The sequence below is a fragment of the Corvus cornix genome, chromosome 15, assembly GCF_000738735.6.
Source record: "Corvus cornix cornix isolate S_Up_H32 chromosome 15, ASM73873v5, whole genome shotgun sequence".
In the NCBI taxonomy this organism is placed as follows: Eukaryota; Metazoa; Chordata; class Aves; order Passeriformes; family Corvidae; genus Corvus; species Corvus cornix.
Window position 1 is genome coordinate 5694757 of NC_046345.1, and position 14718 is coordinate 5709474.

A 14718-nucleotide genomic window follows, 5' to 3' on the forward strand; every position below is an offset into this window, starting at 1 on the left:
TGCAGAACCCATGCTAATCCTGCTCTACAAAGCACATTCCAAACATTTGGCACCTCCTGCATTTATAGGAACGAGGGAAGTCATGTCCCTACTGGCCTCCACCTCCTTCAGGGGTATAGATGGGCCCTACTTCTCAAAGCTCTTTGCCCAGTGAGCCTGCCAGGGAAGCAAGCTCATGGCTGCCCTTGGAACCTGTCTCTAAATAGTTTCATTCTGGCAGGATGACGTAGTGGAGCCTGGCTGTTATTCCTACCCCCTGGGTCACACAAGGTAGCAGTGACATGATGGAAGAACTTGGGCTCTGTCACAGCAGCTCATCTGTCACTGCCCCGCTGAGACCTGCAGCAGAGCTGGTGTCATTCTGTTTGGTGCAGAGGGGGATGGTCCCAGTACTGCTCCACTGCCCACAGCAGGAGCTGTTTCTCATTAGGAAAGTGAAATGCTTTTTTCCACACTGCCAAAGGCCATCTGTCTATTTATTTGTTGTTGTCCACCCTGCTGGGAGCCAGTGCAGGTGTCCGTCCCTCCACGTTACTGTAAGCAGAGCTTTGTGCTTTGCCCTCTGCTACCAGTGCCTTTGGCATGGGCAGGACGTGGTGGCTGCAGCTGTGTGAGCTGGCACCTCTGCAGATCCTGAGCAAAGCCATTCGGGTAATGTCTCTTCTTCCATGAAGACTGCTACAGGCTGACTTGGGAAGTGCTTGCCAAGAGATGCTGATCCTTCAGCAATTCCTGTTTTCTTTGGTCCCAACAGGAGGCTGCCAAGAGAAATGGACTTGACCAACTCCTGAAGGGACTGCTTTACCAGCTCTGAAGAAGTATCCCCCCTGCTGTGCTCCCAAAGCATGGGAAGGACTCTAATGCTATTCTGAGCCTTGCAAACACAGGTGTTGAGTTTTACTTCCACTCTGCTCCCTACTTGCTGGTCCATGTCTCTATGGGTGAGCAAGCAAAGAGCTGCCAGCAGACTGCACTGACAGGCAGAGCTGTGTGCATTCCTGCCCACGCTATCTCAGGTTTGTTTGGGCTGGGCCAGGTAGGTGTGCCCAGGGGAGCTCCGGGGCTGTACCCGAGTGGCAGATTGCAGAGAGAAAGTGCTGCATTGTTCTCTGCCTGGAGTCACCTTGCCTGAACCTGGCTCTGAAGCTGGCAGAGGGGGATGTGAAGAGCTATGGTAAATGTTAAGGAGTAATTCTAACATGTATCAGGGAATGTCCAACATAGCACTGAACTTCTGAAGATGGATATTTTGGCTTGTTGTTCCCAGCACTGCAGAAGAGCAGTTTGCGTAGCTGCTGTGTCTGGTTGAGCCCATTGCTGTGGGCAGAGCAGCAAAGAGAGGGTTGCTATTGGACTTCTTCCTTCACTTCTTACTTCTTGAAGCCATGATTGCAGAGCAGATTCAATTTTTTTTTAATGTCAGAAGAAAGGCCTAAAGGCACTAGTTAGTACTGTTTAGTATTTGGCAAACCATGCTGGATTAGGGCAGGGTGAACAGTAGGAGAAATATTAGAAGTGAATTCTAATCTTGCCTTTTATATGGATTACAAGTTCTGTCACTACGGACTCATATTCCAAACTGGAGACAAGCAGCCCCTTGTGATTGCTGGTGAAATCCAGCACCAGGAGGGAGAATGGAGCAGCAGTCAGCTGGGGAGACAGTGCCTTCACAGGAGCTCCTCAGCTCAGTCCTGGTGCAAGTATAGGTCCCTGGTCACAAATCTCTGTGGTGGGTGTTTGACTCAAGGCCTGTCTTCTGAAACCTTTCCTCAGTGCTCCCAAGCTTCCCTCCTTGGCCATGAGCCAAGGAATTGGGCAAATCAACCGACAGAGCGTTTGTTTTTCCACCGGCTGTGTAAATTGTGCTGGTGTTATCAGTGAAACCAGGTCTGCTCATGGCCTCCTGCTCTGCAGGCGGTGGAGGGCTCTGATGTCCTGCTCCTGAGCTTTTTGAGGGTGGGGGAATGCCTTGCACAAGCTTCCAGAGCACCAAACACAAGGTGAGCACTCTGTGACTGCTTCCAAAGACAAGCTGGCCCTACCACAGCTGTGTATTTGGACTTGTAGCAGATGTGAAAGTGGTGGGACGTTATAACTTTGTGGTGGTGCAGCCAGAACTGCTGAGCTTTCCAGTGGTCCTGGCCTTGCTCTGAAATAAGGACAGGAAAATGCTGTTGTTTTGAAGGTGCTGTTTATCTGGTTAAAGTTTTGCTCTGGTCAAGTGGGATGTAACAAGGCTGGAGCAGTTTTGAAGAAGGTCCAGGTCTGGATTTTTGGTCAGATCTGGAGCAAAAGATCTATATCTTTTGATGGTTGGTTTAGTTCTGCTCATAGCCCCATAGAGGATTTACCTGTGGGAGATTCTGTCCTGTGCTGTTCTTCACAATCAACAACCATCCTTGATGTACACCCTGATAAGGCTCCAGGAATCCACTCACTCTGCTGTGATAAAACAACCTGTGCTGGTGCTCCAGCCCTGCACACCTGGGCACAGCCCTGGGAGCATGCTCGGCCTCTCTTGTGTGCTGGATTTGGCTCACACCCAGCTCTGTCTCTCTTTTGCTTCTCCCATCCTCACAAAACCAAACGCAATCTGCTTGTGTGTGTGCTTCAAGAGCCCTGCCAGGAACAAAGAGAAGTCCAAATATTTGTGTTGGGCTGTTACTCTTTCCATTCAGGTGATAAATGAGAGACTGCAGCAGAGTCTTTTTGTGCTCTGTGGGATTTCCACTGTACTGGCTCCAGCTTCACAACCTCACCAAGATGAAACACCTACAATCAACAGCTGGGTTTTAACTTGAAGGAAAATGACTGAGTGTGATTGAAATATGGCCTTTAAAAAAACCCCCACCAAAACCCCAAACAAAAACCCACAAACAAACCAACCACAAAAAAACCTGAGAAAAATCATCAGAGCTTCCCTGTGTCAGATGAGAAGTGCCTGGTCTCTGTGTGCAGATTCTTGCAGAACAGCATTTTCACTCTGAACTCTGGAGCTTGGTTGGTGATTTCTGTCCCAGTGCCTGGGACACAAGCTGTCAGTCTGCACGCAAATATTTCAGAGCTGCCTTCCTCTGCAAAGTTCCAAGCTTAAAGCCATGTGGAGCCCTGAATTTCCTTGGGACTGAACCTCCTTGGCTGAGATGACCAAAGGGAGGAAGATGTTTGCTAACAAATCCTGAACTTCAGACCTCTGCTTCTGGGAAGCTGCTGGGCTTCAGTGCTTGGTAAGCCCAGGAAGAGAATGGTGAGACAGCTCCAGGTGTGAGCTAGCTCAGGACACAAGCTGGTCTGGTGTCACTGGGCCTGTTAAAAACTCAGGATGAAGGAAGGAAAGGCATAGTCCAGCCTTGTGGGATTTCACATACCAACATGCCAGACAAATTCTGTTTGCCTTCTCAAGCAAATTTGGTGTTCTCTGCTAGTGCCACCATGAGTTTTCTCACTCAGAAGTTTCTTACCAGGAATTCATTAGCCCTGAAACTTTAAGGGTTGACTCTTCAAACATAAATACTCCCTATAATTACCTTCTCTTTGTGCTGTACTTTGGATGATATCTTTAGTGTTTCATTTTACACAGCAGACAGTACTAATATTATAACATCAAGTTAAATCTCATCTACTTTGGGCAACTGAAAAGCTATCAAAAGTGACAGGAGCTTCAGAAAAAAAACTAATTTCAGAAAAAAACTAATGTCAGAAATCTTTCTGGCTTCATTTTTTATCCTATTTGTTACACACAGCAGAGACAAGAAGCACTGTTTGAGTCTGCTTCAGCTGCTGTTTCCAGGAAGGATCCATTTTGGCAGACTCTTTAAGCTCCTTCCTTCTTACTTAGTTCGCTTCTGAGATCATGTAAGAGCCGAGGAACCTCCTAGTAGCCTGTTTCTCTAAGTGCTCTGTCCTGTTTTGCTTCTGGACTCAGGCTGGCACTTGACAGTTATGCCTACCTGGACTGTAATAAAGTATGTATTAAACTGTAGATGTTCCAGGCAGAGAGTAGAAGGTGGGTAGAATCTATATTGTCCACATAGATCTGCCTCAATTCAATTTATTACCACAGCCTGACCCTAACCTTCACTGACTGACACCTTTGAGGAGTGGGTAGCAAAGAGATAAATCCTTTGCTGCCCTTGAGTCTTCATCACTGGCAGCTGGGAGAGTTCAAGGGTACAAGGAGAGACCTTTGCTAAACATATTTATTTTTTTAGATAAATGAAATATAGGTCTCAAACCCTTTGCCAAGGCTATGTGTGCATCACTGTTTAAAAACTGTTGATTGATAACAGTTCCTGAAATCAGCACAAGGAATTCTGTTGGAAATTTTCTGGAAAATACATGTACAGAGCAAACCTGTTACAGCCAAGTGCATGATAAGAGGTATTACTCTTTAATGAAATTAGAGGGTAAACAGCAAAGAGGCCTTGACTTTTTTTTTTTTTTGGAGGGGGGGGGTAACAGGGGAAAAAAAAAAGCAGATGGAGTGCAAGCCAGCAATGTATAAGATGGTCACTTTATGTAGTTACAGAATAGGTTTAATACTGCCTTAAATCATTCCTCATTGTGAATGTGAAACCTGTTCTCATTACTTATCTTCTCCTGAAACTTTTCATCTCTCCTCCCCTGCTATAAGCAATCAGGCAGGGATTCTGGCATCCTTGTCCACCAGCCCAGTGGTTCTTCATTCCCGCTTGCAACCCGTGGCACTCCAGTGAGGAGGCATTTGTATGGAAACAGCCTAACACTGACAGGTCTGTTCTGAACGGCTGAGGGAGCTTTGCTACAGAAAAGCAATGGGTGACAAGCCGAAATCTGGGATGTGGGGTGCTGCTCAGGAGCTGTCAGCTGGGATGCTCAGTAACTCATGCTGTGATGCAGTGATGCCCTCACATGGCCCATGCCAAGCTGCTGGCCAGGGCCAGGCAGGACATTTCCTGTGTGATGCAGACAGCTGTGCCTCCTGGGTCATGGGGAACTGGCCAAACGATGACATGGGGGACACTTGATTTGCCATGTAACAGCAGACCCTCTGTGATTCAGATAAGAGCACACTTATGCTGTTAAAATGATACAATTTGCTCCAGGACCTATTTGTGCATAGTCTTTCTACAGGAATCCAACCACAAGAATTTCTCTGATTAAATTAGGCAGGTTGGCTCGATGTAGGTGGGTCTGTGGGTGGCAGTTCTCATCCTCAGTGACAGAGCTGACTTGCAGTGCCTGGCAATGTTTGTGTTTCCATTGTTTCTGCTGTATTTTCTCTTTTAATATATATATTTCTTTAAGTGCTCTTGGGGCATCCTGTTTAAATGTGGGAGACCTTCCTCTGAAGATCACTGTCAGAAAAAACGAAACCTCCCATCTCCAAAGGCCTGTTCCTCCCTGCTCTCCCTCACCTGGGAGGATCAGAATGAACAAGCAGGCATGACAGGGAATGAGTGTGCACCTTGCTATGGCTGTTCCTACCCATGTCCATTGGCTTTTCTCTGTGTCAGAGTCACAGGGGACAGCTCTTCTGTGCCTTACACACAGGCTGTGCTCACCCAGGTATCAGCAGATTTCTTCCTTATCATGGCCTCAATTTCATGTCCTGTGACACATTAAATTGATGTCACAGTGCTTACACATGTCTTTCAAGTTGATTCTCCTCCTAAGCATGTTGGCTGGCATTAGCCAGCTCCTCTGCTGTCAAGTCAGTGTAATTAGAATTGTTTCATCTGGCTGAGGGAGGCCCCAAGCTCCTAAATGGGTGCTACAGTGAATTGAGAATGGTTCAGTAAGGTCTGGAAACATACAGCCTGAGGATGATGAAGCACTTGGAGTTTTTCATGAAAGATATTATATTAATTTAAAAGATTAAGACTGTTGACAGAAAAATCTGATTCTCAATGTAAAATCTGAAATCTAAAGCAAGTTGTGCCAAGCACAAATCCTAGTCTTGCAAACCACAGGATAATGTCAATAAAAATAAACATGTTTTCTTAAAACAAGTAGTTCCAGTGTTCCTCTCTTTCCCCTAGCTGCCATTTAAACTCTATTCTTTTGCCTTTTGATTTCCCCTCTTTATCCATCATATATAGCTTCTGAAGGAGAAAATCTTAAACATACAATCAGTATTGCTGGAATGATACAATATGTTATTTAAACCAAAGAGACTGTGGTGTTTTGAATGCAAAATGTACTACATTGCTCCCCAGGCTTAGGTCTGTAGTATTATGTCTGCACAAGAGAACTCAAGCAGGCCTTTAGGGTCCTGGATATGGGAAGGGTCAGGCTGAGACTGAATGCCAAATTAAAATTATGGGGCATTATCTATCTCCTGTAAGTCCCACAGTGGACAAGCTTTCCAAGATCAATTCCTTTGTGTTCCTCAGGAATTTAAATGTTTAACTAGCACAGTCCCAGGCTTTCCTATGGTCTCTGTTAATGCAGTTGATCACTGGCCCCACAATATTTAATGTATTTCATCTTCTCTACTCTGCAATTCCACTCACCCTATTTTACAGAGGGACAGAGGTATGGAGGGGTTAGAGAAGTCTGTGCTTGACTTAATTTTGATTATGTTGTTGCTGATGAAGAGGTGCCCAGAGTTTCCCAGGAAATGAATTGCAAAGCAGGGAGAACAAATGCACCCAGGACTTTGGAAATGTGTGTTCAAACTCCCCTTCCATGCCCTGTCCATGGGGTCAGACTATTCTTTTTATAGTGTTAAGCAATTTCATAACCTTTTGGCAGAAGTGGAGACAGATAACCTTGTTTACTGTATTTTATCTCATGGTTCATTTGTGGCTCCATTCTGGTTTCCATGTATTTGTCTGATTTTGTTTATCTGCACTAGAATGGAAGGGAACTGCAATTAAATACAAGTGGTATTAATAGCTTGTTGCATGTGGTTCTGCTTTCTGTAACTAACTGGATTATACTAATGTTGCTATTCAAGCCTCGAAGCTGCAAAAAATGTCCCATCCTAATTACATAACCCCAGCTGAGGTCCCTTGGTAATAGGTGAGTGCATAAAACTCTTCCTGACGAGTTTCTCACGAGTCAGAGGATGTTGGTATCCTGCTTATTATGCCATGTTAATTTTAAAAGCTCTTGTCAACCAATAACCCAATAACTTTTCTTCCCTCTGGGTTTTGTTAGGTTAATCCATGAGTCATGGAATATTTGACGATGAATTTGTGACTCATGGGAAAGCACCACAGCCATCACAGTCCTGGATGATCTTGCTGCCCAGCACTGCCAGGTCAAGTGTCTTCCCAATGCTTGGATGTACATTACAAATGCATCTTGAAACATTTCAGAGTATCAATAAACCCCAAATCCTCTACTGGGAAATACTAGTGTTAACCTGGCCTATTAGCAGAACAATTCTTGTGGCCTGTACCCAGCCCTGGGGAGAGCATTGGTGATGGGCAGAGAATTCAAAGAACCAGGGTCAGCCTTTTTTCTCTTGCTTTTATTCAGATATTTGCTTTTATTAGTGATGGTATCTTGTTGCATTTCACAAGGGACGAATGACAAATGCTGAGCCGTGTACATTTCTGATCTTTAATTAGGCATAGCCATCACTGAATTAGTTGCTACCAAAATCAAAGTAGTACAGAAATAATGATGAGAAATTAGGTCTTCAAAGGCCTTGTCATTTACACAGATGAGGGAAAGGGAGAGATAGCAGTCTAGGGGACTGAAATTCCAAAATACTTCTCAGAAATGCATCTCTGATTTGTCAGGCAAGAGCTCAACAGCTAGAGATCTTCAGTCCCAGGCAAGTGCTTCACCTAAAGTGCATTTCTGGGAAATTGCTCTGTGAATTTGTGGAGATGACAAGAGCTCAGGTGTGCCAAAAAAATAAAAATAAAAATTAAAACCGAGTTATTTATTATCACCTTGCCCTTAGGTCTTCCTCTTTGCTTTGGGGTTATAAGTGCTGGAGTATAGATATGGGTGGGTGGGTCTGATGTCTTAGCAGAGCAGTTGTTTATATATATATATATTTTTTTTTTAATGATTTTGAAAGCACTAAAAACCCAGGAAATCTTTCTGATGCTCGACTGAGAACTTTTCTTGCATGCCACTAATTGCTGCAGGCTTTCATGTGGGAGAATTGTCTCTCCAGTTTTCTAGAAATACACAAAGACAAGGAATCATTGCTTTGGAGCGTTTGCAACACAGGGACAGATCCCAGCTGCTGCACCCAGCAGTCGCCAGGCTCACTACAGGGAGCTTCTGTGCTGCCTTTCATGTTCCTGTGAGCAGTCTGTCCTTGTCAGTTGAGAAAACTGGTAACAGGTCCAGAGGAAGAGCCTGCATTTTTCTTTTTTCAAGTGATTTTTCTTTGTATCCATAGGAGTGGTACTAGGATGATAACTTTCAAGGCCTGTTTTTGGAGTAACTCCTCATCTCGGGCTTTTAGGGAAACTTTCAGCCTCTGCCCGAAACCAAAACACTGAAAACAAACCACAGAACGGGGGAGAGAGCTGGGCATGACACAATTTGCTTGTCCAAGGACACAGTTTGTCCTCAACTGTGTCATTCCTGCCAGATGTTTGCCCAACCTGCCCCAGGAAGGCTCTAGCAGTGATCTGGGCAGCCCACTCCCCTCCTGAGCCCATCAGCAGGGGGAGAGATCTCCTTCATGACTAGCGAAGGTTCTTATGCCTTGTCCTATCTCCTGTGGCCATTCCTCGCTGTTATTTACACGTCTGTAAATAAATGAAGCTATCATTTCTGCCCAGGCTTTACACTGGATGAGTAAGGCCTTGGCTGGAACAATGCCTACCTAAAATTGTATGTGCTACTGGTCTGCTTGAAAACAGAGACACCTCTGAGCCAGTTAGTCATAAAGAGGAAAGTTTATTAACAGTCCCTTCCCAAGGCAAAGCTGGAAGCTTGCTGGAAGCAGTTAGGAATCCCAAATGATCTGGTCCCAGGAGTGAGGTGCTCCTGGCCATGCCTCCCTTCTCCTGGGGCAGCAGTGCTGATGCACCAAACCCCAGAAAGAGCCCAGCTGCAAATAAAGTGCCTGAGAATCCTACTTTTAAACTGGTGCATGTCCTGGACCTCCCAGGTTCATGACAGAGAGGAAGAAATAAGCAGCTTCTATAAGCCTGCATTCTTCTGTGGCTCTTTGCCATAATCCAGCAGTGAAATGGGGTTAAACCTGCTCTTAAATGGGCACCTCTTAGAGAAGGAAAAACAACAAGGCCTCTGATTCATAACAGGACAGATACAGGTTTCTCTGGGAAGTCACTGCAGGCTTGTAATATTTTAGATTTCATTGGTGATTTTTGTCTCAAGGCTGCTTTTGAGAAGGACAGAGGCACCTGAGGTGACAAATGTGAATTCACTGTCCGCCTGGATTGCTTTGGAAAGACTTTATTGCACTGAAAGGTTCTTTCTGACCATGAATTTCAGCTCTCTCCTGGAGAAGGAGATGGTCCTTAAACCTGGAGGCTTCCCCTGTATTAATCATGCAGAGGCCACCAAAGCAAGGGCTAGAGCTGGAGCGTGTTGGAGCTGTTCCAGAGGATCCTGTTGACTTGAATGGACATTGGAGGGGATCCCAGAGCACAGGCTAAAGTGAGGCCCATGTCCCTCCCTGAACAAACCTTGCCTTCACCAGGACTGACATGAGGGACCCTATGGATGGCACACACCAAAATGTGTGGGTAGCTGTGGAGGGAAGCTGAGTGTGGTGAGAGTGGGTCTGTTCCCAAGCAGGACAGAGACAACATCTTGTAAAGAACTGCACGATGAAACCTGCTGATTTATGGACAAGCAGTACTTGTTCTGGCAAAAAATAGCTTCCAATTAGCCTGAAAACAGACTGCTCTGGGTAGATTTGCAGACTCTTATTTATTGGCAAACTTCATTTTAATATAATCAGCCGCTTGACAGGCAGGTTAGGTAATGATCCTTGATGTGAGCACTAACAGATTTGAACACTGAGCACAGCCTTTAGTGCCCAGAGCCCTCTGCCAGTACCTGAAATGCATTTGATATTAAAATGCCATGGGAACCCAGGAAGCCCCTTGCCAGAGCACCTTGCTGAGTACATTAAAACGCCACCTTCAATAATTCATAATGTCTGCTCAGTAAGCTGGTGTGTATGTGCGGGGAGGGGGGTAATAAAACATCTCAGACCTGGCCTGCCAGGATAATTCAGTGGCTAGTTAAATCTCTCAGCACTATTAATCAATAAAGTGGCTCACAGCATAAATGAATCCAGCATGTAATATGACAGGGCTGTGGAAGCCCATGGAAAGCAACTCTTCCTCTCCTGTGTGTGGTGCTAAGTGCCATACTGCTCCAGCAGTTATTTGAATAACCTCAATGCTCTAATACTTCAAATATTCAGACCTTCCATCTGTGTCATCTCATGTTTGAATGTCACCTAAATGTTTTAAACTCTGCTCTGTGTGGGATGCAGGGAGCTGGCTGTGAAAGTTAGGGAGCAGATTGCAGACTTCATCACTTAATTGAGTGTCTCGTTTCACTGATCAAGACCTGATGTTTTGAGTGGAGGACCACTCCTTTCCTAAGACAAAAGCATTTTACCAGAGCTGGACTGCTCTTTCTGCAGATCCCTGGTGAGGTAGGAACAAATACTCTTGACACAACTTCTACTGCTGCTGTAAATCTGCAGGTGTTTTCCGGGCTCCAAATTAATCTACTCCTTCAGCCTCTGCAGGAATGCAGCACAACAAAGCAGTGTTCAAAACTCGCTTATCCTGGTGGATTTGGGGCAATTGTACTGTAATCTCTGTCTTATCCTTACTGTAACTGAGCCAGAATCCAGCCTACTAGCAGACATCAGAAACCTGTATGATTAAACAACATGATTTTAATTTTCCATTAAACTCAGCCTGTAGCTTCCCTTCTATTCATTAATGCCAGGCTAATATTTACTTTTACGATTTACAGATATTTGTAGACCTTCCACATATTTCTTCCACCAAACTGATCTTCAGCCGAGCACTGAATATTCTGTACCTTCACTCCTTCCTGATGAATCTGGCAAAAATTCCAGCTTTCAGGTTAGTGTTAGCTCTGCCCAGATACTGGCGATTGTGCTCAGCTATTAGGATGTTTGTGGAAAGCGGATGTGTAGCTGCCTTAACATGCCTGAATTTGCATAAGATTTTGAATCCACATGAATACAGTGTCTGCTTTTCATCCAGATGTACTCTGAAACTCAAACTCTGATCTTTCCTTCTGTGCTACTCTGTCCATCTTCTTTGGCTGTGAAGTATCCAGAGTAAGTTTCAAGCACACATTTCTGTGAACAAAATAATTACGGAGCAGCAGCACTACCTACAACTGAGCTACAGCACATGTTAAAGCTCATCTTCAGGCTTCAGCGCTCATTTCACACAAAGAGGAGATGTGGGACCAATTATAAGGCTCAGCCCATGTGCAGTAACATGTTCAGTCACATCTTGCTCATGCACCCAGGCTTCATAGTCCAGCACTTCCTCCAGAAATATTGATTTGCTGTCCTGGCCCTTAGTGCTTGTGTCCCTGGGGCAGTCGCTGTAATGAAAAGATTACACAGGAAGGCCTTGGAGATTCCCTCTGCATCGAGCAGAACTTTGATCTCAAAACAGAGACACACAGCAAGGGAAAGAACTTGTTCTTTGTGATTGTATCTGGGCAAGGATTCCCCCACGCCTTTCAGACACAGTGGTTCAATGGGTGGCTGCTGGAAGGCTTCCGATCTCTCACTGGGCAGTGTGGGGAACACCTGGCTGGAGCTGCTGAACTAGAAAAGCAAAGACAGCATCTTGGGAAAAGCTGTCTGGTCCACAGCAGATGCTTATATTAAGAAGCTGGAACTGTCTACAGAGGCATCATAAAAAGATAGAAATTTCCTACTGGAAATCTTTATTCTGTCTTTATTATAAATTGATACTCTTGAGTTTGCTTATGTAATTCCCTCACACTTCTGTAGCTTTAACCAATTCCCCAGCTCAGAGACAATTACATTGTGCCTCTGCAGCCAAGAGCTAAGGATGGCTCTCTTGGATTACAGGAGGTAGAAACAGCCATATTTATGACTCCTGATTAAAACATGGTATTGGAAACGAGTATTACTTGAGGATATCAGGATATCATTTGACCATCGTTTTTCTTTACATTTAAATTAGAAAAAAGAATAAAGATGCATTAAATTAAAAAGAGAATTTCAAGACAATATTCCAAGGCTTCCCACAGTGGGTGTATTGTATGCTTATATTATTCTCCACCCATTGTAAATCTCAGCAGTAGATCTTCCCCTACTGATGTTTTGCATTAGTAAATTGAACTCTCTACTCTGTCCCCTCAAAGATTAATGCCTCCATCTGAAGAAGTAATTGAATACGTGCTGGCAGTAGTGCTTTCATGATTAGCAAATGGGAGGCTGCGGGAGGAGAACAGAATTTGCATGTGTTGGATGTTGGCCTAAACATACTCTCACTGAATTCTGGACATCAGGGAAGAATTGATAGAGCACAAGCTTTTAATCAGCAAACCACGGGGAAAAAAAAAATTGAAGAATCCTACATTTGATTAAAAAGCTTTTCAGCCCTCTTTGTTCCAAAATGCATAAATGTGTCTCCAAACATCTCAAACCCATATTTGCTGTCAAGGGGCATTACATTTTATTAGTGGTCCTGGGGGAAGTTTCTAAATTTTTGTAGAAGTCTGAAATACTTTCACCAACTTCATTTTTTTGAAGATATACACTTGAAAGACGTTTAACTGCTACAAATGTTAAACTGATAGTTCAAAGTGAGTGTGATGCCTCATGTGCCCATGGCATCTGGTACAACTTGGTCCTGATCCTTGTACAGACCTTTCTTCTGCTACCTTGAAGTTCCTTTTACTCACTAGAAAGCTACCCAGTGAGCCTGCTTAAAAACAAAACAAATTTGCCTACAACAAAACCAAAATGTCAGCAGAGAGGAGGCTGACTTTGCCACCTGGCTCTGTAAACAGCTGCATGCAAAGAGCTACCTTAGGACCCACGTTTAGTCAAATCTAACTTAGTTTAACTTTTTTTTTTCCACAACCAACAGCATGTGAAGAAACAAATAAGCACACTCAGTACAGAACAAAGGACATTCATCACTGGGATATTTTGGCCTCTAATTGAACAACAGTCATATCAACTTCCTCCTTCACCCAGCACCAGGACTGTGTATCTTTGCTGTGCTGGAGAAGGCAGAAACACCTGTGGGCACTGGAGATTTTACCACAGCTCTTGCAAGAGTGCACTTGCTAACCAGAGTGCTCTGGCTGCTTTCCAGCCAAGGCAGAGACAAGATTTTGCCTGCCTAGAAATCGTCTAAGTAGTTTCAAAACATTTTCTTCACTTCCTGCCTTAAACTTTTGCAACTATTACCTTCTGCATTAGAGACAGTGGCTTTTAACAACTGGTGAAATTAATTCCTGTGTCTGTCATTTGCCAAGTACCTTTTTTTTTGTTTTGAAAGTTTGATGATGTTTGACATTTTTACTGGTTTCAGTGTTACTATTTTAATTAACCCCCTATGATCACTGACAAAAGCCTGAAATTGTGGATGTGTGGATGACACAGAAGTGTGAAAGAAAACAAGTGGCTAAGTATATTGTTTGCTTTTTTAAAGCAGTTTTAAAATTAACTTCTGCTGAAATCACGACGGTGCTCTAGTCTTGTTTTGATTTAAAGGCTACTTCAAGAGAGGCAATTTTCAGATTCCCTCTGATCCTTGTCATGTTCACAGTTCCCAAAAAGCACTAAACTGCTGGAATTTGAGATGCCAATCACTACCAGTCAGGCGCTGCTACTTTTATATTGGCATTTAGTACACACTGTCATTTTTCCACTAAAATTTTAAGTGGAGGAAGGTACCTGAACACCAGTTATGAAGGAACCAAGGACAACAGACTACAGGCCAGATATCATATCAGTCAGCTACTGCCTTTGTGTAGATAACACGTCCTGACGCTGTGAAGTGCTGCTTGTGCCTAACTTCTGCCGAGAATGGTGATAACTTCAGCCACCCAGCGTCACGACACCGAGCACGCTCTGTGCTGGGTGTCTGCGGAGCCGCTGGCATCACCCAGGCAGCGCGTGTTTGGAATTGCAGTGCTGGCACAGGTCGATACACAGGTCGATACCGTGCAGTTGTGTAAAAACCAAATTTCAGACTGAGCGCGTGAGCGGCAGTGCTGCCCACGAGGCACGTTGTTTTCTCTGCAATTGGAATATGACGTCGTGATAAGTTTACAAACAGGAGCGACTGCGCAAGTGGTGTGGACGCTACCAGGGCTGGTGGGTTTGGGCAGCCTGGAGCAGAGGATGGGGCAAATGTGCGAGAGGTGCCTGCCACGGAGGGAATGACCTGTGAGCCCACACCCACGGGGCAGAGCTCGTGGGTCACTGTGCAGCAAGAGACTGGGGATGGACAAACTGCTCACCAGGCTCAAGCCAGGAAAGGTTTCTTATCGCAACATTGATTCCATGCCCAGCTTTGGAGCAGGACACTGAGAAGTGTGCATCAGAGGAGAGCTCCATGGAGGCACCCTCAGGGACTTCGGGAGGCCCAGTTGGCTCCCCACAGAGGAGCCGTGGTCCGCTGGCACAGAAGCGTGTGGAGAAGGGCCAGAGCCTGTGGAGGAGGAGGTGGGCTATGCTGGGGGAGAGGAAGGGGGGCTGGAGGTGCTGGGACCAGGTGCACTTGGACACTTTGG

The 14718-nt window shown here is 44.9% G+C and overlaps 1 protein-coding gene across 1 annotated transcript in view; it reads left to right on the plus strand.

The window, feature by feature from the left end:
- The first annotated feature begins 14268 nt into the window (after positions 1-14268).
- Positions 14269-14718, plus strand: part of ULK1 (unc-51 like autophagy activating kinase 1) — a 78077-nt gene continuing 77627 nt past the window's right edge. The window contains exon 1 of the mRNA XM_039560892.1: positions 14269-14650. Within this exon, the coding sequence (XP_039416826.1) occupies positions 14541-14650 (110 nt within the window). The 5' untranslated portion in view covers positions 14269-14540. The remainder of the gene's footprint in view (positions 14651-14718) is intronic.